General features: G+C 38.9%; 1 protein-coding gene across 1 annotated transcript; it reads right to left on the bottom strand.

Moving 5' to 3' along the window:
* On the bottom strand, positions 1-27742 carry TIPARP (TCDD inducible poly(ADP-ribose) polymerase). Its single transcript, XM_086391628.1, has 6 exons — positions 27513-27742; positions 23717-24669; positions 9276-9444; positions 7807-7967; positions 2752-3030; positions 1-2073 (listed from the first exon to the last, which is right to left on the bottom strand). Exons 2-6 carry the CDS (start codon positions 24628-24630, stop codon positions 1626-1628), a joined length of 1971 nt encoding a protein of 656 aa, XP_086247754.1. The 5' UTR covers positions 24631-24669; positions 27513-27742; the 3' UTR covers positions 1-1625.

Here is a 27742-nt window from a genome sequence, read left to right as displayed (position 1 = left end):
TTTTTAAAGAATTACCAGAACTTTTATTTTTGCTTTAGTTTTATTAAAAAAATAAATATGTCATAAAGCTTTTTTTTTCCTTTAGGGAGAAAAAAAGGAACAAGTTTCATAAAACCAAATAAGCAACAGTAAGATGTCTTAACTTGAAAAAGATTGGGAATTACTGGTTTACAAGTTACAACTGAATGAAAGGACAACTAACCCAGCCTCAGCTGGCTATTTCATGCCAATGGCAGCAAACAAAAAGATCAACAAGGGCAAAATAAATAACTGTGTGGAAGCCCTGGTAAGTGCTTAAACAGGCCAAGTCACTGAGACATCAGGATAGATCTTGCTTTGAACAACACAGAAGTTCCTGAAGAGTTGTGTATAAATGAAATAACTGCAAACATACTAGGAGAGCTTGGAATCTGAAAGAGTTCCATAGTGAATTCTTTTGTGAACAACCACTTCCACTTTTGTAAATCCAGGTCTGTTTGCTTTGCTTAAGGCAAAGTACACGGAGCAGTTACCTCTCAGCTCAGGCAGGGGCCCGGTCTCCTAACACTGCTCCTGCTGGGCCAGTGGCACAATTTCCAAGTCTGTGTTTCTGTGAAGTAGTGTAAGATACAGAGTTGACCAGGGAACCCAGCTACACCTGGCAAAGCAGGCAGAGGGGTGGGGGTCCACCTTTAACAATATTGCCATGTCAACAAATACTTTTTTGAGATCTACTTTGTGCAAAGTATACTAATAAACTCTAACCAATTCAGTTACAGATGTATTATTTCTTTCTCTAAAACCTTCAGTCAGGGCCTATGTCTGGAACCCTAAAAGTAATACTTTTAATTCTTAAGACTGGCTTTAAGCAAATCAGGTGCCCAACTCCTTCAAACTGGGGTGGACGATAGATAATGAGAGACTGAGTTTTCTAAGGCTGAAGTTTAACAGAAGAACCACATTTTATATAACTAGTTAATGAAAAATTTTGCTGGTGACAAATTTTTCAAATGGTTCTTTTTTTCTCTTACTTTCTCTAAACAGAACTGAGTTCTCAGGCAAACTCTGCAGAACAGTTAAAGTCACTGATTTAACTCTGTGGTAGGGTGACATATTTCAGTCCTACTGATAGAAACAGAAATTTCTTTCCACCCACTAGAATGCCATAAACTCATCCTACACCACAGCAGCAGTGCTTTGGACAGAGTAAATATGGTAGTACTAGTTCCAGTCAGTTTTAATCTTTGTAAATAAACTGGATCCTCACATTTGCTCACAGCCTCCATTTGGCCAAACTTCTACCAGGCTTAAGTCACATTTAGTTAGGCTGTTCCGTTTCTTTATTAAAAATGCTTCTAATAACATTGCTGCCTATAATGTACAGGTGTGAATGAAAAGAGTATGCAATCGTAGTCTTTTCCACACTGAGTACAGTAACAACAATTAGTAAATAATTAAAGAATAAGTGGTCATTTTAAAACTTGTGTTTTTCTTAAAAAAATTTTTTTTTTACTTTCTAGCACTTAAAAAAATGGTCTTAAAACTGCCCTATTTCCAGTGCTGTTCCCTACTCTGCCCACCCATCCAAAACCTGCTACAAATGCTGGATTGAGTTTATACAAATAATTTAGCAGTACCAAGATTTTTCAAATGGAAACAGTGTTACTGACTTCTTCATATTGGATAACAAAATAAGGGTAACTCTGGTCATCATTAAAAATGACAAAAATCTGAGGCTCAAAGAAATTATCAACACAAGAGTCATACAGGTCACTGGTGACGCTGCCAGGGTTGACGGGAGGGGGCCTTCTCATGCCGTGACTGCCCATTGTGTATCTGCCAGTTAGCACTTTAGCCAGAAACATGAAATGGACTCCTTTGGAGGACTTCTTAGAAAAGTTGTGAGAGTAGCTTGCCTTCTTTGCAAAGTAACTGCCCTGTCCAAACATTGTAGCATGCTTTCCACAGACTCGCGGATCAAAGTTGTGCTTGCAGATCCCATCTACCACATCCTGGGATGTTCCATGAAATAAATGTCTCTCATTTATTATTCTGTCACGGCCAAACATTTTCCGGTTCATATATTCCTTTTTCCTAATGCAAAAAGTGGACAGGAAATTCAGAAGAAGGAAGGTATAATCAGTTTAATAGGCATGATATTCTCTTTATGGTTTCAATGGGGAGGAAATGTTAACATAGCCTTCAAGGGCAAAAATATCATCAAAGATCATACTGCAAGTTTAAACCCCTCTTTTGCACAGCAGACAAAAGCACTTTCCCTCTTTGCTCCACCAACCATTTGTTCACTTGCTCTTTCATTTCAAATCTAGCTCTCACAGCTTACCTTCTCAGGGTGACTTCCTTACCTAATTCCACCAACCTGAAAGTCTCTCAATTCTGAGGTTCCTCAAATCTACATGCAAGCTCCCCTCTACAGAATTACATTAATTTGTGGCTGACTTGAAATACAGCACCATAAAATGATCAATAACAAGGCCTCTGGTGCTAGCCTGCCTGGGTTCAAATTCCAGCACCATATCTTATTAGCTGTATGACCTGTGGCAAGTTATCTAACTTTTCTGTGACTCAGTTTTCTTTCTGTCAAATGCAGACTGTAATAATCCTACTTGGAAGGTCTGTTATGAGAATTATGAGTTAATGTAAGAAAAAATATGACATTAAGTTCTATGCAAGACCTTCCTATTATGTTCTGCATTTATCATTAACTACATCAAGAAAACCTCTTTTGAACTTTTAATACTGCTGACTCACCTTTTATATTTCTCCCAAAGAAACTGATTTTGGACTCTCAATATTTGCAAAATTCTATATTTAAACTCAGGCACAGTCTTATGAAAAAGATTATAGATGATTCGGTAACTTTTGTCCTCTGCAGAAACAGGCACTTGGATGAAGTCCTGAGAAGGATGCATATAAACCCAAGTTTCAGGGTAAAAGTTTGCTGAGGTGACCCCATCTGGACAGATGATCTGCGATGAGGAGGTTGCTTCAAGAGGTGGAGGAGCCTGTGTGGGAACACCACCAAGTGTCCTGGAAGGGAGAGGGAGGAAAACCTCAGCGTAAGTCCAACTCACATTACAGTGCTCTAACATTACCATTTGAATAGCTAAAATGCATATTTAAAAAACTGGCTGATACTCCAATATAAAATAGTTTAAAAAATTATAGAAAATGCTATCAATTAAAGGAAAGAAAAAAACCTTAGAGTGAACACTGTACAGATAACCTATTATTAGCTCCCCCCGGCTTCCTTATGGAGAAAACTCTGGAATGTACTCCTGCAAGGCAAGTAAGCAAGTGCCAATTTATAAATATCTTTCCTGAGTCCTGGATTCCTCTTTTGCCTATATAGTTACACTCCATTTCAAGGTAACAACAATTTGTATGTGTTCCTCAAACTTTGTTGTACTAAGCAGAAAACGTATCACTACTAAAGGCTACTTAGATGGGGAAGCATAGTGAATGGAGACAGTGAGGCAGGTGGGTAAGAGGGAGCTTACAGGGAGACGACAGAAAATATTAAAAAAAAAAAAAGCTTATACTTTTAGTTTTTGTATAAAAACAAATAGATCATGGAGTAGGCATCAAAAGAAAGCTAACATTTGGCATTTGCTTCAGTTTTAAATATCACATATAACAAAAAACCATCAATACAATTCAAATGTTATAGCTTTAGATGTGCTTAAGATAGAGCTAATTATCTTAAGCCCTAGACACTAGACTATCCTTGAACCTTAAATTCAGGTCTATTACTCTAAAGGATGAGTTTAGATAAGCACTTACTTATTCCTACCTGATTAAATGATTTAAATCCTATTTCTGGGCCATTTTCAAAATACAGCAAAAGGAAACAAGCAGAGATAAAGGGAATCCTAACCCTGATGGTCAGATTCAGGGCAAAGAAGGCCTGCCAGTTCTCTTCTGGAGCATTTTCACAAAGACCTGACAGATTCCTCCAGAGCCTTTCCTGTCTGGTACATTTTTCTAAAGAGAGGCCCCACTGCTTTAATCAAATTCTGACAGGTACATAACTCTTTAAAAAGCCGTCACTATTCTAGAGGAATGGCAGGAAACACAGACTGTAATCTCCTTATTTTTAGCTGTTCCCTCTATTCCTGCTCTGTGAAGAGTCTAAATCCTAACCCACCAGGTTTCCCAGTATTGTTAGGGGTTGATGTTACCAACAGAGGTTTCTGGGTTGAAGGAGGAAGGTAAGCTTCTCCCAACCACTCTGCCCAAAATAGGTTATAGGCGGTCACAGCTGTACTGAAAACCTGGCACTGACACCAGGAGAGACGGCTCCTCTTTCTTCTGCCATTCCTGCCTGGAAATCAGTTCACCAAACGGAAGCTTCACATTCAGCTCATAGGTATTCCAGTGACACACTGCAAGCTTCCCACATACCTAGCCTTCTCTAGAGAGCCAGAGTCAGTCAAAGGCTATGGAGCATGTACTCAAGGACCTCTGAAGAATGAATTCTCCTAATCTAAGGTCACCGTTTATCACTCTCCTTCCCTCCCCTGGCCATTCTGAATGACATTTCCTAACTTCAGTGATGAAGTAAAAATTAATTTTATCCTTTTGGGGAGTGGTCCCCAACCTCCCGGAGCTAATGCCTGATGATCTGAGGTGGAGCTGCTATAATAATCATAAAAATAAGATGCACAATAAATGTAACATGCTTGAATCACCCAGAAACCTCCCTCTGACCCCTGCTGCTGCTGCTGCTAAGTCACTTCAGTCGTGTCCGACTCTGTGCGACCCCATAGACGGCAGCCCACCAGGCTCCCCCGTCCCTGGGATTCTCCAGGCAAGAACACTGGAGTGGGTTGCCATTTCCTTCTCCAGTGCATGAAAGTGAAAAGTGAAAGTGAAGTTGCTCGGTTGTATCCCACTCTTAGTGACCCCATGGACTGCAGCCTACCAGGCTCCTCCGTCCATGGGATTTTCCAGGCAAGAGTACTGGAGTGGGGTGCCATTGCCTTCTCCTCCTCTGACCCCTCTAGTCTGTGGAAAAACTGTCTTCCATGGAACCCGTCGCTGGTGCCAGAAAGGCTGAGGATCACTGCTTTCTGGGTCTCAGGCCTTATTCAAGACCATGAGGTGACTGCACAGGACAGATGTCCTGTCAATTGAAATGGACTTCCAAACTTCGAAAGCTGGTATTTGTGTGTTTAGCTCAAGCATTCTAAGAATATTCAAGAATAAGATTTTTACTCAGTTCAGTCTCTCAGTCATGTCCAACTCTTTGCGACCCCATGAATTGCAGCATGCCAGGCCTCCCTGTCCATCACCAACTCCCGGAGTTCACTCAAACTCATGTCCATGGAGTTGGTGATGCCATCCAACCATCTCATCCTGTCGTCCCCTTCTCCTCCTGCCCCCAATCCCTCCCAGCATCAGGGTCTTTTCCAATGAGTCAACTCTTCACATGAGGTGGCCAAAGTATTGGAGTTTCAGCTTCAGCATTAGTCCTTCCAATGAACACCAAGGACTGATCTCCTTCAGAATGGACTGGTTGGATCTCCTTGCAGTCCAAGGGACTCTCAAGAGTCCTCTCCAACACCACAATTCAAAAGCATCAATTCTTCGGTGCTCAGCTTTCTTCATAGTCCAATTCTCACATACATACATGACCACTGGAAAAACCATAGCCTTGACTAGACGGACCTTTGTTGGCAAAGTAATATTTCTGTTTTTACTAGCCCTATTAAAAACCAGCAAGCACATGGAAAAAAAATTAACTATGAGAAACACTAGCTAAACTTGATTGTGGTAATAATTCTATAATATATATAAAGTCATTATGCTGTGCACTTTCAACTTATACAGTGTTTTATGTCAATTATGTTAATAAAACTGGACGTGGGGAAAAAGCAGGGAAACCCTTTAAAAAGAGTCAACTTTGCAGGAAACTCATGAGTTAAGCTTGCACCACCACCCCCACCTCCCTACTCTAGCATTTCCAATTCTTAGGTATCTCTGATCCCCTGATAGTTAAAGCCTTTTTGACACCTATGATTTTCTTGGACTCTTTGCACTTACTAAGACTTCAAAACAAAACTTTCTTCCTGACTAAGATCATGGTCTCTCTAGAAATCCATTTCTGAAATCTGTTTTTGGAATTGGTCCTTGTCCTCTTTCTCCCCTCTAGGCCAGCCCTGGACTCTAGGGCAGACAGGAACGCAATGGCTGCATGTACCATCACACCCTGGTGAACTTGCTGCTGCTCTACTCTTTTTGCACTGAAATGTCTGCATAATCTCTTTGATTTGCTAAGCTCTTACTTTTTACCTGATGATTACTGGTCCAGATAAGAAGACTAAAATAGGAAATTTTGAAAAGGAAAAGAGTGACTTTCTTTGTTCTCTTGTAAGCCAACGTTATAAATAGGAAGGCCATATTTGTGGCATTAACTCTATTACTGCTCATACTATTTTTACAGTTCATACTTCTACAAAACAAGCCTAAGAGTAAAAAAAGGTGAAGGGAAGGGTATTCCGTAATTGCCAGTCTTAGGATCAAAACAAATCAATTTTCACTCTTCCGTAAAACTCTCCCAACAATGCAGCATTGAACGAGCGTTCTTCCTCTCACTCAGAAGCTGCATCATGCCTGATTGGCCCAGCATGCCAAGCTGCGGGTCTCACTGATGAGCTCTACTGTCTCACTAGGAGGACAGCATGTTCCTAGCTACTGGACGCTGACACTGTCTCCAGCTGTGCTAGTGTAATTACAGAACGGCATTTTTATTAGTTTCTAATTAAAAAAAAACACAGGGTAAAATTTTCACACCTAAACTAAGAAGAAAGCACATATTTACCTCAAGTTTAGAAACATATATTTCTAAAATCTGCCTTACTGACAAACTGCTTTTAGGTACTGAGCATTTCAAGGATTTTTGTTTATATTTTGTTTTTAATGTTCCTTTTGCAATCTCAGAATTAGGATCATTAAGACTACCATAATGATATGCAAAAAACACACTTTGGACTTGAAATAAACTACTAATAAGAATATAAGATGCCAACCACTATTACCCTAGATCTCCCCAGTTCATAAAGCCAAGTAAACCAAGTTGTATTTTAAAAATCAAGCTTTAAATATGATCTACCTGACTAGAGTAGATAATGATTTCCCTAGAGACACTACCTTTCAGATGGCCTTGCTAATGGCAATGTGCCCCAGCTTTTGCCAAATATGGAGATATGCCAGTAGGCTCTCTAAAGAAAAGAAAAATGGCACTGGGGAAACTGGAAGGAGAGCTCACCTTTAATTCAGAAGGATGACTTCAGTCTCAAACCCAGAAGTATGACAGGTACTTTCAGAGTGTTACAGGAAAATGGGCCTTACTGAGCAAATGAGAATGCAAATTGCTTGAAAAGGTGAATTCTCTCCACGGCTCCATGCAAATTCACTGAAGGGAGCCGAATGGAGAACCCTACCTTGAGGGACAATCTCTACTTGCCAAGGCCATTTACCTGGCCTAGAAAACAGTTCCATAACATGGAAGGGTGTCTTAATCTTCCATGAAAGAGGCAAATGCAAACTCTGACTTAATCTAGACAGAACTACTTTTAGTTGTGGAAAAATGTTTGCTTTCTAGTCCAAAAAAATGCAAGAGGATGCTCACTCTTTTAGTGCTGGGTTAATTATAGCTCATCTGAACTCTATTTTTGGAAGAATTAAACCTAAAGAATAACTCAATTTTACATTTTAGAGATAATAATCTTTTAAAGTCGTTTTGGCATTAAAAGTTGTACATTTACATAAAATGGAGGGTGAGAATTTCTGCTGGACACTTACTGTAAATATGGAAGCAGTATAAAACAGGAACGGAAAAGGGGTCTCCTTTTTATTTCTCTTCTGAAGAATGAGTTGTGGAGAATGTAGTGGTTGTTCCACATCATAAATCGGACTTCTTTCAAACCTCGAGAGTTGGCTTCTTCAATCAATCGAATAACAGACTATGGAGGAGAAAACAGAAGGTAAAGAAAAAACATAGCAAGTTAAGCAATAAACAGTCACTATAAGACAGGAAAAATGTTAATGTAACAAAAGGTAAAAAGTTAACTTTGCTGTTAACATCAGAAGAGTGCCAAAAAGTACAGTGAATCAAATTACTTCCTGTTATATGCAGGAATTTTATTTTTTTCTAAGATGCAGAACAGAAAGATGCTTTCATGGTTTTCCCACCTTATGAAACATGTGAAGGGTTAAGTCTATCCTAATTAAAGGCCTTACAAATTTCCTGGAGATTTTATTGTTTCTATTCCTTAAGAGGGTTTCAGAAGAAGATTAAAGATGGTAGTATATACTGCTTACATAAATCAATTAAGTTCCAAACCCAAGAAACCTCTCAAGAGTAAAAACACAAAGACACTCCAACTACACTGGACTATCCAAATATACTTTAAACAGCCTCTATTCTCTTCAGAAGATACTAGATACTAGTGACGACTTAAGAAGAAATTTTAACTCAATATTGTGTTTTACACTAATTAACATACTAGGTTGTTTTCTTTTGCTGTTTCCTTAAAAGAAAATCTAAGGTAGGTAAGTCAGTTCTCCCTTTTTGTAATGCTGGAAATGAATTTAACCAATTAAAGAAGTCAGATCTTTGAAATGTGAAATTAATCTTTAAATCCATTTCAGGGCAATTAATTGTGACTCAGAATTCTCATTCAGAGGCAAAGTAAACTACCATCATTTTAAAACCTCACTGTGTAATGGATGGACTATTCTTACCATCTCAAACTAAGAATACGTGTGCACTTGTGACAGAATTTTAAATGACTGATTTGCTTGACCACATGGTTCAATAAACATTTTCAAGTACTTCTTCCAGGGGCTTAAGGGCAATTGATTTCCCCAGTCTTCTAAAATGCTAATAGTGTAACACATGATCCAATCACCAGGAGCCAGATATAGCCAAAAGTTACACTAGTGTTCATCTCATTAAAATTACTCCAAAGTTGGCACTGAGTCTGAGTACTTATCACAGTAAATACTTGGTCCCTATTGTAATAAGATACTGGGAAAAGCATTTTCTCTCTGATAACAATGGTATTCCATTTATGGGCTCCAAGAAATTAACGGGAAAAAAATACATTTCCAGAAAAATCAAGAGAGAAAAGTATTACTCACTGTCAACAAGATTCAATTTTATATCCATAAGCTCTCTGGTTTGTGGTTCTGTCTAGTCATCGTCATAAAGGAACAGTGAAAGACAAAAAAATTTAAATGTACTTTTTGGAAAAAGATTCTGTAAATACCTCAGGATACTCCCTCCATCCAAAGTGGTCCCTACAGAAGAATTTCCAGACTGTGTGGTAAATAGAGTTGACATTGCTAGAGGGTGGTGTGGACAGCCTTCGTAGTTGGTCAAATTCAGCTGTTTCATACACATTCATGGCATTCAAATCTGCCCAAAATTCTTGTCCTCTAAAAAGACCCAAGAAAAAATGAACTGTTAATAGCAGTACATTTGCAAAACAGAAATACCTAAACATCTCATATGACATTACAAATACCTAGTATAGTATATTGTAGAATTTTCAAAGCTTGTTTTGTTTGGAGTAAAAAGATATCATTGTAAGTGGTTTCCCCGTTTCCTTTATGTCTTTTCTTAACAAGACCAAAATGTCCAAGCCATGGAGCAGGGACTGAGTCTATCCTACAGCATCACTGGCCTGAACCAATCAACACAGTCCTGCTCTTCCCACCACAGTAGGATGAGCCAAACCTGGTCTCAACCAATCAGGGAGTCAGCTCTGGATGAAGCTGACATGGAAAGCAGAGAGAGACACAAAAGAAACTTCTCTTGAAGCCTGTCTTTTTTTTCAGAGGCATCAGTTCACCTAAGCCAACATAGGAATACACAATACTGCCTGATGAAAGATAGGAAAAATAAAATGACCTCAGATAAGGCAAGTACTGCTAATCTACCTAACATCATTTTTTATCCTGTGGGTGGGGAAAAAAAAAGGTTGACAAAATATGATGCGAAAAAATAGTCTGGATTATCATAACGTTCAGCTATGAGAATAGTTTTGTCATTTTGTTATATGGTCCGCTGCTGCTGCATCCATACTTTATTGGGGAGGGGGAGGTCCCACTATATAAATCAGAATCACTTAAATTTATAAAGCGTGGTACAAAAAATTTTTGTTTCTTTTTTAATGGGACTTCATCTAGTGTTTGACTCATCTGAACCATTAATGGCAAAATGTTCATTTTTCTTGTGTATATTTCAAGAAAACATAACATCACAGCTATAAACAGAGTGACTAAGTTTTTAAATGCATTGTTTCATTCTTTCTACCACAGATTTCTAAATGAATGTCTTTAACACACATCCAGATACTCCAGATCCAGTGGCACTCGAAACTGGCTCATATGAAATCGAGGTGTTTGGACAGATATTCCCAATAACTGACATGTTTTCTTGTCATAAATTAGGATTTTGAAAAGGGTATGAATTTTGACCTATGGGTTTTGTTGGTTACTGTGAAACTCCAGACTGTGCCCTTGGAATACTTGTTCCAAGGACTGTTAAATAGGTACTACGCACAAAAAAACATTCTGTGGTCAAGTCTGAAAAAGTTGTCTACACAGAGTTAAACAATTTACTTATTGCATCTACTCCTCTGTCCCGTAAATATGTGAAGGTAGATACTGAAGTATCAATACCATGATGAGGGCTAGAAAGTACTCTTCCAAACCTATGACAATACTCTCCCTTTTACTATGAATACCTATTAACATCTCTCACTAAACACTCCTGGCAAATGTGAGGGAAAGAAAATATTTCCTACCCTCCACCCCAATGTTCATAATTTGTGAATTAGCTTCTCTTTGGGAAAAAAACAAAAACCAAAAAACTAAAAGTCATATACGAACTGATGCGGCCATGGAGCACATAACTTGTAAAAAGCAGTTATGTTCCTTTAAAAAGTCCTAAAGAACTTCCCCAAACCCTAATTTCTTACTTAATTCCAAGTGAGGATTAGAATGCCTAATTTCATCCTAACTAGCAGGATGTAGTCTTAAAAAGAACATATAATTTAAAGTGTGAAATAGGAAGACAATAAAATGCAGTTTATATCACATTTGAACACTACTTTGTTTAAAATTATTTATGGTAAATAGGAATACATAATCCAGAATTTAAAAAAAAACGTTTCTGGGAAATTCTACAAAAAAGAAAAATATTGAAACCTGGAACTCCTATACTGAAACTTCACATCAAGTTGCTTTAAACAATTTTCCCTTAATTTTAGGAGAATCTTATGTTATCGAGTGGAGAGATATTAACCTCTTTCTTCATCTTAAGTTCACTTCCAGTTTCTAAACAGATTTTCCTGCTTTAAGTTTACTTCCCAGTAAATGTTCCCAATTATGAGTCAACAAATCCTCAGTATTTTCTTTATGGAGTTCTTAGTAGTGCAGTTAATACGTTAACATACATTATACTATAAACAGCCAATGCTTTTTGCTGTTAAAGTATCAGATTTTATTCTAGACATCTCTCTAGCAATTTCTGTTTACGCCTATGTTATTAAGACTTCATAGATAATGATTTGCATGAGAAAGGCATCTAAAACTGCAGCCTTTGCTACATTCTCTGAGCACTTCAGTCTTTTGGGCATTATGAAATTTCTATGACAAATCCTAATTTACTACAATCAACTGTTCTGTGGATTGATGTATCAAAGTACTGTTTTAGCTCTATTTGATTTTCAATATGATTTTCTAGACTTGACAGAGACAAAATAACAAATTTGAAAAACATTAAATTATCTTTTTATAAGATTAATTTTACCACCTGCTCTCCCTTAAACAGAGAATGCTTAAAAAATCCAAAGCCAAGAGTTTTTATTCTCTTCAATCTGCATCAGTATAAAATTCATCCAACATGAAAGCCAAATGTTCAACATTCACCACTCTTATCAAACCATTGTTTTGTATTATCAGAAACCAGTTATGAGTCGTGTGTATGGAAATGGCGAGGGTGGGCTGTTTTAGGCAATACACAAAGAATCAAACAGATGTAGTCCCTGGCTTCAAGAGAGAAAAAACTAACAAAATCTAAAACCAAAGAAGCAGTACATCTGCCTATCTAACACAAGTACATTCTGGGAATGAGAGGACAAAGAAAATGCGTGCAGCATTATGGGAGCGGAGGTGGCTACTGCTCCAGGAATACATAAAGGTAATCAATCCAAGATAGCTTTCTGTAAGAGAAAGCTAAATTTCTGTAAGGGAAAGAATTTTAGGAACAGTTTAATAGGAAATAGGGATTTCTCGGTAGTTCAGACAGTAAAGAATCTGCCTACAATGCAGGAAACCTGGGTTCGATCCCTGAGTTGGGAAGATCCCCTGGAGACAGGAATGGCAATCCACTCCAGTATTCCTGCCTGAAGAATCCCAAGGACAGAGGAGCCCGGTGGGCTACAGTCCACAGGATCACAGTCAGACATGACTAAGTAACCTAACACTTCACTTCAACAGGATGGAGGTAAAAGGTCAAAGTGGTCAATACAGGATGTGTATTAACTGAGCAGCAGAGACAGTGCCAGAGACCGGGTTGGAGAGAGGAGACAGGGCTTCCTAAAAGCAGGGTGCAGTCATCCTGGCAGATGGGAACCCTGTCTGACTTACAGACAGCCTGACTGAGGGATGGCCAGAGAAGAGCAAGAATGGGAGACAGCCACTGCGCAGTATGCTTTAGATTTAGTTAAATATATCATGTGGCTGAATCAATCCATCTGGACTCACTCAAAATAAAACTTTATCACAATAAATTAGAAAAAAGAATTGTGAACCAATGGGTGATTTTCGCTTTAATGGGAAGGAGACTGGACTGCAGAAATATTAACAATTCTGTGTCAACATGCTTCACCAAACACACCAGCACACATACCAATGTAAGAATTAATTTTGCAAAATTAATTAAAAATTCTGAAGAGAACACCCATTCTCATAATTTAGATGCTTACGAACAATGACTCTCTTCCCACTCAACAAATATCTTGACATACCAACATTTCCAACATACAGTATCAACACACAGTGTACCAACACCTACACCATCATATGTTCTCGAATGTGTATGTCAGATCCTAAAAAGTAAAAAGGGCCTGCCATATAAATGACAGAATGGAATGGAATGGAAACCAAAACTATTAAAGAAACAGTTGCTGAATAAACCAGAAATTAGGACAGAATCCCTTCGCTGGATAAATAGTTCTTGGGATTATGTGTTTGGGAGCTCAGGAGAATGTAACCATTTTAGACAAGTTCTCTATTTACAAATTGTTCAAAACCAAGAAAGAAATGTGACAACAAACAAAAGTAATCATAAGTAGACACAATGATTAAGTGCTGGGCTATGGCCAGGATAAGATGAAAAAGGTAAAATGCCCAAAAGTCAGTGGGGAAAAAGACAAGCAAACTCTGTGGCACAGTGTAAAGTGTGGCACAAAGGTGGTCTGGGAACAATCCAGAGGCAGAAGGCCTAATTGCTGGGAACAGGGTCACGGAAGGTGGTCAAGGGAGGTGTCCCAGAGTAGGTGAAATGAGAGCCAGGTCTGGCCAGCCGCGAGGCAGACCCCGAGAGGCAGGACACCACATGCAGAGTGACTGACATGTGCAGAAGCCAACCAAGCGCGGCTCAAGCAATCCAGAGCAAGCAGCACATGCAGTTCATGTGGGAGGTCAGGGTGTCTGTGTGTGTGAGCGGGATGATAACAGATAAGCCTGAACTGAACAGGTTGGCTGGGGCCAGATAATGAAGAGCTTTGTGTGCTGGGTTAAGAGGTTAGGACTTGATTCTGTGGGCTACAGGAATCACCGGTGGATTTCAACAAGGGTCAGATTTGCCTTTTATAAAGGTCACTCCAACAGCAGTGGTAGGGAGGGCTGATTTGCTTATTTTGGTAGAGGGAGGTGGGGGAAGGGTGGAGATAGGCACTTATTTGCTAAATATTTATTAGCATGTTTATTATAAATATTTATCATTCTATGCTTAGCCATCTATAGCTACTAAAACTGCAAATGAGACAAATTATGGCAAAGAACTGAAGAGGCAACAATGGGGATGATGTGAGAGTATTTAAGAGTTAGACTAACTGCATGGAGGGGCTGAATGGAGCAGAAGGAGTCCAGGATGTGTCCCACGTTTATATTCTGGTGACTGGATTAATGGTGCCATTACATGAGACTAGAATCACAGAAGATGGAACACATTTAAGTGGGAAGATGATGCAAATAAGATACAGAACTCAGACTTTAGCAAACGTCAGTTAAGTTGAGTTTTCTGGACCTTACTCTGTACAGTTTTAACTAGATGAGTTAGACTTCGGAACCCTGGCTTCCTGCCTATAAAAGTTAACTGGTTTCTGTAAGGATAAACCTGTGACCTCAAACTAATCAACACCCACCCTAATCAGCTGGATTAATCAGACACAATTATTTATTACTACGATATAAAGGGAAAATGTCACCCCTAGCTGAAGGTCACGATGAGAGAAGGATAAAGATCAAATGCAGTATCGAGAGTTATTTAGGCTCTTCTGCTACAGACTTGAGACAGGCATGACAGATGGGGTATGTTTGCTGCTGCTAAAGAAATTCCACAGGCGCACAAAATATAGCTGGCTTTTGATACCTAGCTTTGATGTTTCCAGGAACTCATTTAGCAGTGCTGGAATATCTGGAAGCTTATAGATTCCTTCAAATATGTTACAAGGTGATGAGAATCAAAGCCATGGCATATATAATACCAAAATACACTGTGAAAGCAGTGTAGTTATTAAACTTCAGAGGACTATGTACTCTTTCTGCTTTAGAAGCATAATAACTGTCATTTATTCTGTCACTAATTAAGATTTTTGCTAACACTGACTTGAATACATAGCAGGAAGTTATTTGGGGAGGCAATAAAAATTATCTATCTTTGTATGTTGCCTACATACAAAGCAACACCTTTCACTGTTTTCCAGAGGTTAAATTTCTCTACTTAACTTCTACAGTATGACTTTGGGTCCTGGTAACAACTGGGTTTTCCCACTTGGTATCCAGAAGTAGTTGTAAATACAGACATACCTACAAATCAGAACTCAAAGAGTTTTGTTTTGTTTTTATTTTAACGTTACTTTGCGTATGACCCTCAGTAGTTATAAGCAAGCTAAGAATCAAATGTTGACTCGCAATTAAATCTGCCCACCTCTAAGGAGACCCTGACTTATTCAAAGCAGGATTGCTTAGACTTAGAGCACTGTGTAAAACAATTAACATTAAACCTGGATGATATATTTACCGCAAAAGATTTGGGGGGTAGGTAAAAATATTTCCCACTTTAAGATTCAATGGGGCTTCGAGTGTCCGGGGATCAGCTGTCTTAGAGCAAACTTCTAGCTGTGTGTGCTGCTCTCTTGGTCCCTCCTAGGACATCTTGGAAACAGGCGAATGAGAAGGCAGTAAGTTAATGAGTGGATTTATCCACACAGTGGATAATCTGTGTGCTAAACCGCATGCTTGATTTACAAACTGTCAGACATCTAATCTGTGGTGTTAAAGTGATTCTAGAAGTGAACACAGTGAAATAAAAATGAGAGGATAAGAAATAGGAGAAAAAAGGCAGGCAGGTAGGCTGTCTATATGAAAGGATACCTTGTTTTTTTAAGTTTTTATAATTCTATATTATCCAAAAGCATGTGGGGAACTAAACAGACACGTAACAGTTTATTCTCAAAGAACTCTGTACTAGGACATGGCCCAGATCTGAGTACACCTAAGTGTTTCCTAAACCCCTAACAAATCATAAGCCCTCTCTACCTCAGGCAACCCCTGAAAGCAAATTACAATAGCTACCTGAGGAAGAGAACCTACTAAAACACTGTTATATTGGGCTTTTCCTTAAATTACAAAACTATCAGTTCAAAGCAAGTAATGCAAGAGAACTTTTTAATAATATGTGGATAAGCCTAAAATCTTTCATAAATAAAAATTATATTCTGAGATCAGAAGATCTCGCAGCTATCTATTTATGGAGGCAGGGGCCTAAATTTCACACCCTGAAGACATCAAAAATGTCATATAGCCTTAACTTTTATCCCTGTTCAGTCACATGTCCTGAGACTCTCAGAAGGCAACTTAAGTGAGACATCTCAATCATGGCCTGAAGAGGAAGTGAAACAATTTCTATAAGAACAGCTGGGATAAGAAACATATAGCAGATTAAAAAGAAATGTATCATGTCTTATACTACCTTAAATTAGTAGTTATCACTTTTTATGAAGATTAATAAATATCCCCTTGTCAAGTGAAGTATTTTTAAAACGAGAGGTTTCTAATCTCAAAGTAGAAAATAAAAAATGTCTGCCATGTACTCAACTGATTAAGTTCTGTGGATATGAAATCTGACAATACTTAAAGTAGGCTGAATTTTATTTACTTATAAAACTTTTCTACATAATTATAAAATCAACTATGCAAACTGCTTAAAAATAATTTTCAAATAATATCAATTTAGAATTTGTTTACTCATAAATGAAATACTAATTATAAATAATTACAAAATTTATCTCCTAGTAGCCCCTAGACTAGGTACAATCTGTTAATTTCTGAATTGACTTTTATAAATAACTCCTTTAAAGAAAGGTTATTTAAAATTTTGCATGTAGCTGATACACTTTGTTGTGTAGCAGAAATTAACACAATACTGTAGAACATTTAAACTCCAATAAAAAAAAATAAAATTTTGCCTTTTTCCTCAGTACAGACAAACTAACTGATAAATGACCAAATTAAAAATTATTTTTTAGTAACAAATTAATTGTGGAACACTTTACATAAGTGGCATTAATTACTGATGAGTGGCAGCATTTGGACGATCCTAACATCAGAAAGCAAAGTTCCTTCTGTTTTACATTCTCTGCCCTCCATTCAAAGATGTCTTTCTTATATTACCTTGGAAGGCAAACCTAGTATTTCTCCTGTGCTTATTTTTATTCTTGCAATGCCTGGAAATGAAAGAGCAAAGCCAGGTGACAGTCAGAAACCAAAGACCAACCGCAGCAGGAAATTATTTAGAGTAGTTTGTGCCATTTGCCCTCCCTAGGCCCAGATCAGCTGCAGAACTGTGAAGATCACAGGGTGCAGGCAAGATTCTGAAAGTTCACTGCAAGCAAAGTTCACTCTTGGACCTACCCCTGCCATTCTTCACTGACTATTCAGTGCTGGTAAAAACTTAGAGCAAAGAAAATCACACAAACTTTATGGCTATACGTCAAATGAGAAGGTAACAGTTTAAAAGCTCTTAATCCAAAAAGAGGAAAAAATTAATGAAGAGAAATTCCTGTAAATGTGGCCTAAACTATTTTCCAATCATTATGAGAAGTGCTAGGTTTCAACATAAGACTATTGACAAATCCTTCCTTATGCTCAGAGGCAACAGCACCAAAACAAATGATATCTATTTGCATACAGAATACAAATTTCCCAAACTCTTTCTCAGACAACTTAGTCATGAGGGATTTTAATGCACTCCTTACACATTTTGTGGTACACACATTCACAAATCACTGGTTTCTGTAGAACATGAAACAGAACAGTTGCTCTAGCATTCTCACTCTCATAACATGCTTATCCTTTCATTGTGATGACCATGTAAAGGTTCTTTACTGGTCAAGTGGGTGTTACCAGTAAGTAAACAGCACCAAGCAGAGAAAGATAGAGGAGACAGACATATTTTCTTGTGTGGTCACAGCAAACAGAAGTGCTTAGTTAACTCCCTTCTATGCTTGTCTTAGCAACAGCAATAGGCTAGGTCAGCAAGGAAACCTGGAATTTTCATAATCAGAAGTTTATTAATATAATCAACTTTCTAAAATGAGCTCCTCACAGAATTACTCATATTTATTTAGCACAACACTACTACAATACTATTTTTTGCACAAATCAAATATAAATCAAAATACCAAGCTCAGTAAGTGGAATTTATTTTTATATAAAATCCTTCATTTTTGAAGATCTCAAAATGTATCTCAGAAACTATCCCTTATAATTTCAAATCCTCCTATTAACTAGAAATTAATCTACATTAGAAATTTGAGGCTTTCAGCTAATGTGTTGGGGATTGGACTGGATTATGTTTAACACTTACAGGGATTTTAAAGAGAGGCGAGTCTGTGCAGTATGATCCCTGGTCCCTAGAAAGCACTGCCATAAATAATCTATAAATATAAAAATAACATTTTGTTTTGCTACGGGAGTCCCTTCATATCTAAAAACATAACTTGTTTGCTCCTAGAAATGGTGAACTTTAATTATAAATATTTTATTCTTCTGTACAGTTTCTGCTGATGGTGTTGCAAAGTGCAGTTCACCTCAAGATCTTAAGCTGTTACCTACAGATTTCAAGCCCAGAGTGAAACACAAAATGTCTCAACCCTCAGCACTCTGCTATCTTCCAAAGGTACAAACATCATTCATATTCACTTCCTTTTAGCTTAATATTCTCAGATTTATTTAAAAGAGAAACTCTACTGCTTTTACAAAGAGAGTTTCTTGTAAAACTTACCATGTCCGATCTGAACCAGCCTTACAAAAAAATTTTTTAGAATAACCAAGAATCATCTTGTAACTCAAAAATAAGCTTTCCTTTCACAAGAAGCCAACTGCAACTAACAGGATACTGGTAAGTATCAAAGGGTACTGACCTAGGTTAAGAGGATCTCAGGTCCTAATTTTAAATGTGAAAAAAATTATTTTTTGACAAAGGATGCAGAATCTGGTGGCCTCATATCAGGGGATAAGATACAAGAGGCTACAGGCAGTCACAGTCTTAAATGGCTGCATTTTATTCAAATTCCCTAAGTAGGCAAGGTTTGTAAGGGTTACCTACTGCTTCACACCCTTTAGAAATAGTCCCCAAACCCAATATGAAACTAAGAATCACTAAGATCAAAGATGCACCCAGAAGAAATTTATGAATTTACCTTTGCTTTATGGTAGAATGCAAAGTTATAATCTAGAAATTCTAGTCTAACACTAGGGAGTAGTTTTACAGGAACAGAGTAATCACTCAAAAGTTGCATTTTCTGCACGTTCATATATGCAGAATGAAGTTTTAAATGTTGAATTATTATTTTTTCTATTTATAATAAAAAGTAAAAGCTTTAGAGTCAACTCAACAAGAAAATGTATAATGTATCATGCAATTATTTTTAGGAACTATCAGATAACCTTGTAAGTTATTTCCTCCAACTGTCTGATTTAAAAGTTATACATCTTTGCTCTCTACAAGATTCATTTTCATGACCATGAATATATCAGGAACAGACTGACCCCAACCTGAAGCCAGGTGACAGCTGCTTCAAAAAGTCTAATCTGCTTACTGACAAAACCAGAAAGGGAATAAATGAATGATTGCTATTGATTCCCATGAAGGCGCTACACAGACCCAGTAACTTCCCTGGATTAGTATAGACAGAAGCCAATTAGCTTTATTTCATATGTAAATAACATCATAAAGAGGTACAGAAAATAATTCACTGGATTGCTTTCTCCTGAAGCACAAGGCACACATTTTGAAAGTCACTTCAAACACAGTTCTTGCTTATGGAGCTCTCTTTCTCTTCGGCAGGAATTTTTTAAATAAATTCAAACTCATCCAGCTGTGTATATTCAAGAAATACCAAAAAGTCACAAGGCATAGTAAGTTTCAGCTGTTCTCCTCTCTCTGTGTTATCAATAACACATAATGAGTTAGTTCATACATCATCACAGCTGTGCAGGCCAGCGCTAACTTGGCTAATTTAACTATTCCAGCAGAGTTCAGTCAGGAGCTTGGTCTACTTTAGATAATCCACTCTGCAAGTCATATAGAAAAGAACAGCAAGTGCTCTTCATTATCACTAATAAGCAATTCTTCTTTCACACAGTTCCTGTGAAGTCTTCTAATGGTACTGTCCCTTGGACAGTTTTTTAAAAAACAGAAACAAACTTCTAAGAGCAATGAGCAATCAAAATCACTCAAAACTAATGAACTACAGCTATGACAACATTCTAGGCTTAAGCCCCAAACTTCTTTTATCAATGTTTTAATTCTAAAGAGGAGAAAACACTATCTTCTGACAAAAATTAACCATGGACTCAGTGTTCGCAACTTTCTTCTTCATCCTTCCCTTTTCCAGGAAATTCAGAATTAGAAATAATCACTGGTCATATTTTTCAACTATAGGTTACCTCCAAAATAAGGTCAGCACAGTGCCTCTTCCTTATGGGTGATAATAACTAGGAGACTATTCTGGCACACTTTAAAATGAATGTAATGTGAAAACTAATGGCGATCTCAGTTGCTAAAGGGAGATTTGCACATCCTCCACAACAGTATTCTGCACAGTTAGTGAGACCCTTTTAAAACCGCTTAGTCCTGCCATTTAGTTACCATTTTCTACTAAGGATGAGTGCCTAAACTGTCAGAGACTATGTTTTCTTAATGGAAAACACAACATTCAATGTTGTTTTCTTAACTGTGTATTTGGATTTGGAAATTCTCCAAAGCTCATCCTGTGTGCAAAAGAAGCCTCAGCAACTAAATATGGGGAGTTCATACATACAACTAGTTTTCAGTTGATGTTACAAAAGCAGTACGAAAGCAAAGTGGAATAATACAATTTGGAGTGAAGGCAAAATTGGAAAAGAATAGTTAAAATAATTTCATTATAATGAACCATATAAACACTTTTATTATTGAAATCCCGTTTTCGTAAGTGTTTTTAGTAGCTAAGCATCCTGACTAATAGTTGGAAGGTACCTGTGAACTTACCTAGCTCAACTTTCCTTCCATTCACTCTTAAGAATAAAATGAACACTGCACATCTCATTTGAGTTAAATCAGATGTTAAATCCATTTGCAAAAACCAAAGAATTTCATCTACACAGTTTGAAACTATGAACTCTTATCTTTGCTAGAGACGCAGAACTGTGAACTTTCCCCAAGTTCCACACAATGAACTACTATGGGTATAGTATATAATAATGATTTACCAAGTCATATAAACTGCTGAAAACAACTGGGATAAACAACTGCCATTCATTATTCCTGAATCCAGAGACTGCCAGGTTCGACCTGGGCATATACACAGCTGAACACACACTTCCTGGTTATGTGCAATCTGCACAGACAGACCAGCTTTACAGGCCTGACCACAGAGATTAATAGCTTTAGCCAAATAATGTGGTAACCATGTGAACCTGGGCTGCTCCAGCTTGTTTGTGAATCTCTCAGCAAGGCTCAACATGCCGTTATCTGCATCTTGTTGCCAGGAAACACAACATCGCTTTGGAATACAAGGAAAACCAGGTTGCAGTGACCACAGGTCAACTTCCCAAAAACCCATTTTTGACACTTAGCTATCTACAATCTTACAACATTTCTTACTGTAGTCCACGGAGAACTTCACTTTACTAGTAATTAACAATACTTTTGGCTATTTTTATCAGGGCAGGACCACTTACCACCAGTAACAATACAGTGCCAGCAATAGTAACTATAATGACAATTCTCTCAAACTTTTCCTCTGAAGTGTCAAATAAATATTTACTTCCTTTAAACTGGGTTGGAAATCAAGCACTCACTGTAATCACTTTATAACTGATCCAACAATGAATGCATATGGGCTTTCCTCTACGTCTATTTTTCAGTAAAGAAAGTTTACCAAAGGATAAAATACTCAATACGCTGCTGTCCTAAGAGTTCCTGGATTTTCTGGGATCAAAATACCTGTCTTGTCTTGCTCATGGTAAGATAACATAATGTGTTGGACAATAATTCTGCTAGTTTCTTCCCAAGCAATTCAAACAGACAAACTTAATGTACCAAGATGCTCAAGTACTCAGCAGACTGGAAATCTGCTTCATAAGAGTGAAGTGGGAGGCCACTGTTATGCACAGTTTTGCCATCTGCAGATGGAAGGATTAGAGTGGCTTTGAGAGTATATAAAATTAATTACCCTTGACATACCAATTAGAATTGCTAGCTCATAGGCAACAGAGATTTTGGACAATACATTAAAAATATTTTTAAGACAAAATGGAAAACATTTTTCTGTCTTTCAATGCTGGCTTAAAAAAATAAGTCAAAAGTAGTTAGCTTTATTACAGGATCTAAGAATTCTGCTACCCAAGCAGGACGGGATCTTGAGTGCATTATATTATTAAGAGAATACATTTATGATCAGGAAAACTGTATTCTGGACATAAACTTTACTTTTATCCCAAGGTCTGCTACATAATAATGCCTCTAAACTTGGGCTTTATATTGCTTCACATCTTGCTCCACAGGTAGCTTTTGAAACACAAGATAAAAAATTCCAGTCTGATGATAATTAAACTGCTAAAAAGACAGATGGGTCTGTGTACTGAAATATTCAAAGAAAACCACTTACCTAAGACTAAATGGGAGCAAGAGACGTTAAACAAAGGCCAGGTTACTGTGATGCCAACAATGCTCTGGCACTGTTAGAACACGGAAGGTTAACATCAAAACTAATAGCACTGGACAACATGGAAATGGTTCACTACCACCATTTGCCTTCAGACTCTCCAGACACTTGGGTCGTATAACTTATCAGTGAACAAAACTGACTCTCCACAAAGTTCTTCTGAACTTTTGAGTTAGGCTAGTCCGCCTGTTGTAAGTCCCTTTATACTACAGGAGAAACAAAAGATCAGTGCTTATTATACAACCATTTTTGCACTAGCAACATTATATGTAGCAACTATTATTTCTCTATTTCCAAGTTCATTAAAGAACGTAGATGTGGAAATTTCAGTTCCCCTATCAGTGAATAATGCTTGGATATCCGTACTAAAAGAACCAATGTACTTATTGAGTTGGCCAGAAAGGTCATTTGGGTTTTTCTATACAATCTTTTTTCCAAATGAACTTCCTGGTCAACCCAATATAGGTCTTGCCTACAAAAACATGAGGATAACTGCTTTTATGTAAATGACAAATAAATATGTCCATTAGCATAGATTTTCCCTTCACTCACTGTTAAAAGACTCTTTCAGGTTTAAAAAAATACTGGGTTGTGGAACAATTTATCTGTGAGATAAATAGAATAATAAAATTAATGATAAAAAGCTTTAAGGAAACTAAAAAAGAAACTTAACATGTTTGGGCATAATTCAGAAGTTTGGGAAGGTCTCAGAGTCATGCACAGAAAAATTTTCTGAACTATTCAAAATGAAAAGAGGGTCATGAAAATCTCCAACTACCACTACGTTCTTTTAAAAATATAGCAACTTCTCAGTATGCAAAACTTTAAAATTAGATAAATTAAGCATTCATAATTTATAAGATTCACCATAGATTTTCTTTCAAAAGCAAGCTCTCCTGTGTGATTAAAACAGTATTTGATTCACAATATTCAATGTATATGCAACTTCTCAGTCACACACATATTGCGCAGAGTGACATCTGAACTGTTCAAATCATAAAACCTTCATTGTCTGGTTAGATAAATAGCCTGCATTCAACTGCCATGAAAAATCAGGATAGCACACAGCCAAAAGAACAAAAGTAGAAAGAGGATAAAACCTGTTAGGTTACTACTGAAAGAAACCACCCTACTAAGCCTTTAGCCTTTTTACCTTCTCTCTAGGATTTAACAATAGCTTTAGAGTAGTTATGAATACATACCCATACTTCATTCTCATTCTATCATTTTCTGGGTTACAGTAAAATCTTTCCAAGTGCTCCTGGGAGTCATTGGATACACTCTGCCACTTTTGCGTAGTTGTCCTCTTGATCTGCCAGTGATATGGCAAGATCGTGTGGTGCTTCAAACAATCCCTGCCATAAATACAAGTGCCTTGCAAAAAGTCCATGCAAATTTCAATTCCGTTCTCTTGGTGAGTGTGGTATTGTAGCTGGTTCACTAGCTCAAACACAAGGTCAAGGGAGGCCTCCTCACTTTTATCCTGAAAGAGCTCGGTACTCAACTTGTCACTGGTGTCCAAAATGTACTGGATTGTAAAACTGTTATCTTGGAAAACCCCTGGAACATAATCCATGACTTTGTCTATGCAGTCAGGACTAGCAGGAACATCACTTGAAACTGGGTGCAAAAGGTCAGTCTGGAAGTGCCCTGCTGTAGAATCTGCCACTGTCCCACTGATGGTTTCTGGTGGAAAGCTATGATCCTGGATTGGAACCACCTGCTCCGGAGCATCAGTGGGAGGATGGGCTTCTGGCATCTGGGCCCCAACATTTGTCCCACTGGGAATCAGGACAGGCATACTGTTTTCAGTAGGTGGACACGATGTATTGATTTCCAAGGGTTTCTTCACCATAGGTTCATGTAAGCTGCTCTCTTCTGCACTCTGGTTTCTAGATCTAAAAACCCCATCAAGTGAGCCAGATTCTAACAAAGTGTTTAATATTGGCCTCAAAGACCTCAAGGTTCCGGTTCCCAACCTCTTCTGATCTTTTTTCTTAAAACAAGTCTTCAATGGAGTGATATTCTCAGAGAGTCTCACTGGGCATGAAAATTCATCAGGAGAAGGAGGCTGCACTACACAGTCTGGCTCAGGTTCGGTGGTTTCCACTTCCATGATGTAGATTAGCTCCAATTGCTCCTCAGTCTAAAAATCCTACCAGGAAAGGAAAGAAGATCAATTACCAGCTGACAACAACAGAATCCTTTTCATTCATCAATACATTTTGTTTTATTCTCTAAGTTCCTGAAATGCTTCCTCCTATACTATATTTCATCTTTACAGGTCACTTTTTAATTTTGTTGAGAATCAAGGCTCCAAAGGAGCCAAGGTTATTCAAAAGCCCACAGACAGGTAAAGATGAAAGAGAGAGAGCATCTTCTACGAGGCTCCTGACATTTATTTGTGGACTTAATATATAATGATTTGTAATTCTGCTGGGATATGAATTTTTACAGTTTAAGTCTAGGATGGAGTGGAGAGAGGGGTAGAAATATGTGCATCTATGACAGTGAGGAAACCACATCTCTATTGCTTTGTGGTTCTCTTCACAGCTGTTTATGTATCTCCTGTTTCATGAGGTGACAAAAACTGTAAAAAAAAAAAAAAAAAAATTTGTCAAATGCAGGAAAAACCGCAAATTAACTGTGAGTGAATTTGCAGTATGAGGCTATATGCAGGAAGCAGGCTCTCAACCGAAATATTATATGGGAGAAAACCAGGAACCTGTTGAAGCACGTCTAGATGCAGAAAGTTCCAATACATTCCCCAAGGATGTTAAGGGTTTACTTTTGCAATCCCCAAAACATTACCACTACTAGCGGAAGAATACCAGGGTTGATTTAGCAACAGAAGCTATATCAGCAACAACCACTGCACACTTTTAGAAACCAAAAACAACTTCCTAATACAGAAAGGGGCCTCCCTGTCTTTGGAAAAGCTACATATGTGAATTAAAAAAAAAGAAGGCACAGAAAAATAACACAAGAAAACAAAACACACCAAATTTCAGATTCCGAATGAACTACTCAGGGACTTAAATAGTGCTTTCTTTGAAGAATCAGACCCATTGAAAAAAACTAGAACTTAAAAAGCAAAGAAAACTTTGTAAAATGATGAATGGTGTCTCCTCCACAATCTAGCATTCATTAACTAATTCTGAAAATATTTACTGAGCATTATGCCAGGTGGAAAAGGGGTGGTGATGAGCAATTAATCCTCTTCTCCCTTATCCAATAGACTGAAAGAAATCTTTGACGCAAGGGCTCATGACTTCACCAAGTAGGCATCCAGGGTACAGTGCCTAGCACATGCACACAGTGGGTGCTCCATAATATTTTCTAGCTGAATTATTGAAGAAAAAGCACCAATTAAATGGCAAGTTCCGTGAGCCTTTATGAGTCAAGAAAAGCAACAAAATGAAAAAAATTGAGTCCCCAGAAAAAAGAATAAAAGATCTAACTGGAGGGATTTATAAGTCTACATGTGTAAAAAGTGCATAATAAATCAAACTCAGAAAAATTAAAAACAGTATATAACAAGGCGTTAATGTACAGGGCAAGTACAAAAGAAAAGGTAGAAAAAGGAGAGTTCAGTGTGAGCTGGCATTGTTAGGGAAAGCTTCACGAAGAAGGAGGGACTTGACATAAGACATAAATCAACTGGAAAGCAGCCAAGCCAGGCGTTATTATTCATCATTTGGTGCTCTTGCCTTAAGGCACAATTGGCACAGATTGTGGTATTCCCTCTCCACACCAAACTGGCCTGTGCCTTCCCCCCACGCACGCACACACACACACACACACACACACACACACAATAACCACTCCTATCACACCCAGTCAAGGCAAAACAGACACGAAACCCAGTTTATTTATACGAGGGCACACACACGCCACAACTTTTCCTATTTTTGCCCTCTGTCAAACTCAGAAATAAAACCGAGAAAGAGGCAGAGAACTGGAGGAGTGGCTGGAGTGAGGAAGTCACTAGAACCTAGTTCCTCAATTAGTTTGCATAACAGAAAAAAAAAAAAAAAAAGATTGGAAGGACACTTCCTCCAGTCCCTCTGCCAGCGACCTATAGCTTCACCATTCACCTCACGATACCCCCGGGTGATGGCCCAGTTCTCAGGCACTCTGCACCCCACCACCGTCGGGGAAACCGCCCCGCTCCCGACTCATGACTCCGTCTGGGCTCGGATCTCGGCCGGGGGTCCGAGGGACGCCTCCTGCCGGCCGCGGCGGTTTGCGCAGCTCGGCGCCCGGGACCGCACGAACTGTGCCCGGCGACGCCTATTCGCGGCCAGATCTCTGGTGTTCCCGAGGATCCCACCCCCTCCTGCTCCTATACCCCCGGGCCAGCCTCCTCCCACCCCCCAGCGACCCCCCGCCCCGGCTGCCCTCCCCTTTCCAGAAGCCACTCGCGGCGCCTCAATTTCTTTCTTTCCTTGACCGACCTTCCCGAGAAGATTGTCCTGCGAGGCTCGGAGGACCGACCTGAGCAGAGCGGAGGAAACGCAAAGGGCGTTTCTCGGGCTGGCGGGGAGGAAAGCGAGGACTTTAAAGTTAATCTGAAAACAGCTTGCAAACTTCTGGGCTGCAGCCGTAACGCGGGTCTGCCGGAAGGCTCCCCTCAGCAGCCGTGCTCTCCCCCGCGATGTGCGCCTCAGAACGCCAGGGGTCTGCCCGGCAGGAACGACCGCATAGACGCGCCCCCGAGCCTCCCTTACACAGTGGGAAATGGGGAGCCGCCGGCGCCCTCGACTAAACCCAGTGTCTTACTCCAATTTATACACCTGCTAGAGACCCGAAGTGACTAAAAGTGTAAATCAATGCCATCCTGATATTGACTGGATCCAAGTGAATTCGGTACAAAAAGGTAGTCTAAACACCAATCACCCCAGATCTGTGAAAGCAGGCAGCAAGGCCGGCACCCCCTTCCGTGACCACCATCCCAGCGAGGGTCCCTCATCGGCCCCTCAGAACCGAGTCCTTTACCTGAAACGGGTTGTCTGAGAGAACTGACCACAGGAGCTGAGCCGGGCGACGCCGGTTCGCAGGCAGGGTCCGCGCCAGGGGGTGGGCGCGGAGGGTGGGCTCCGGCGTCTAGGGGTCATAGGCTGGAGAAGCGGCGAGCGGCACTCGGGCCATTCTGCCGCGGGGAGCGCAGAAAGCCGCGACTGCACTCCCGAAGCAGCTCGCTCGCCTGTCACCTCGAGCTCTGCTTT

This window comes from Bos grunniens, chromosome 1 (assembly GCF_055505025.1).
Source record: "Bos grunniens cultivar Pamir isolate PY7600 chromosome 1, Bosgru_T2T1.0, whole genome shotgun sequence".
Lineage (NCBI taxonomy): Eukaryota > Metazoa > Chordata > Mammalia > Artiodactyla > Bovidae > Bos > Bos grunniens.
The sequence above is the reverse complement of the archived record's forward strand: the minus strand, read 5'-3'. Positions and strand labels throughout refer to the sequence as shown.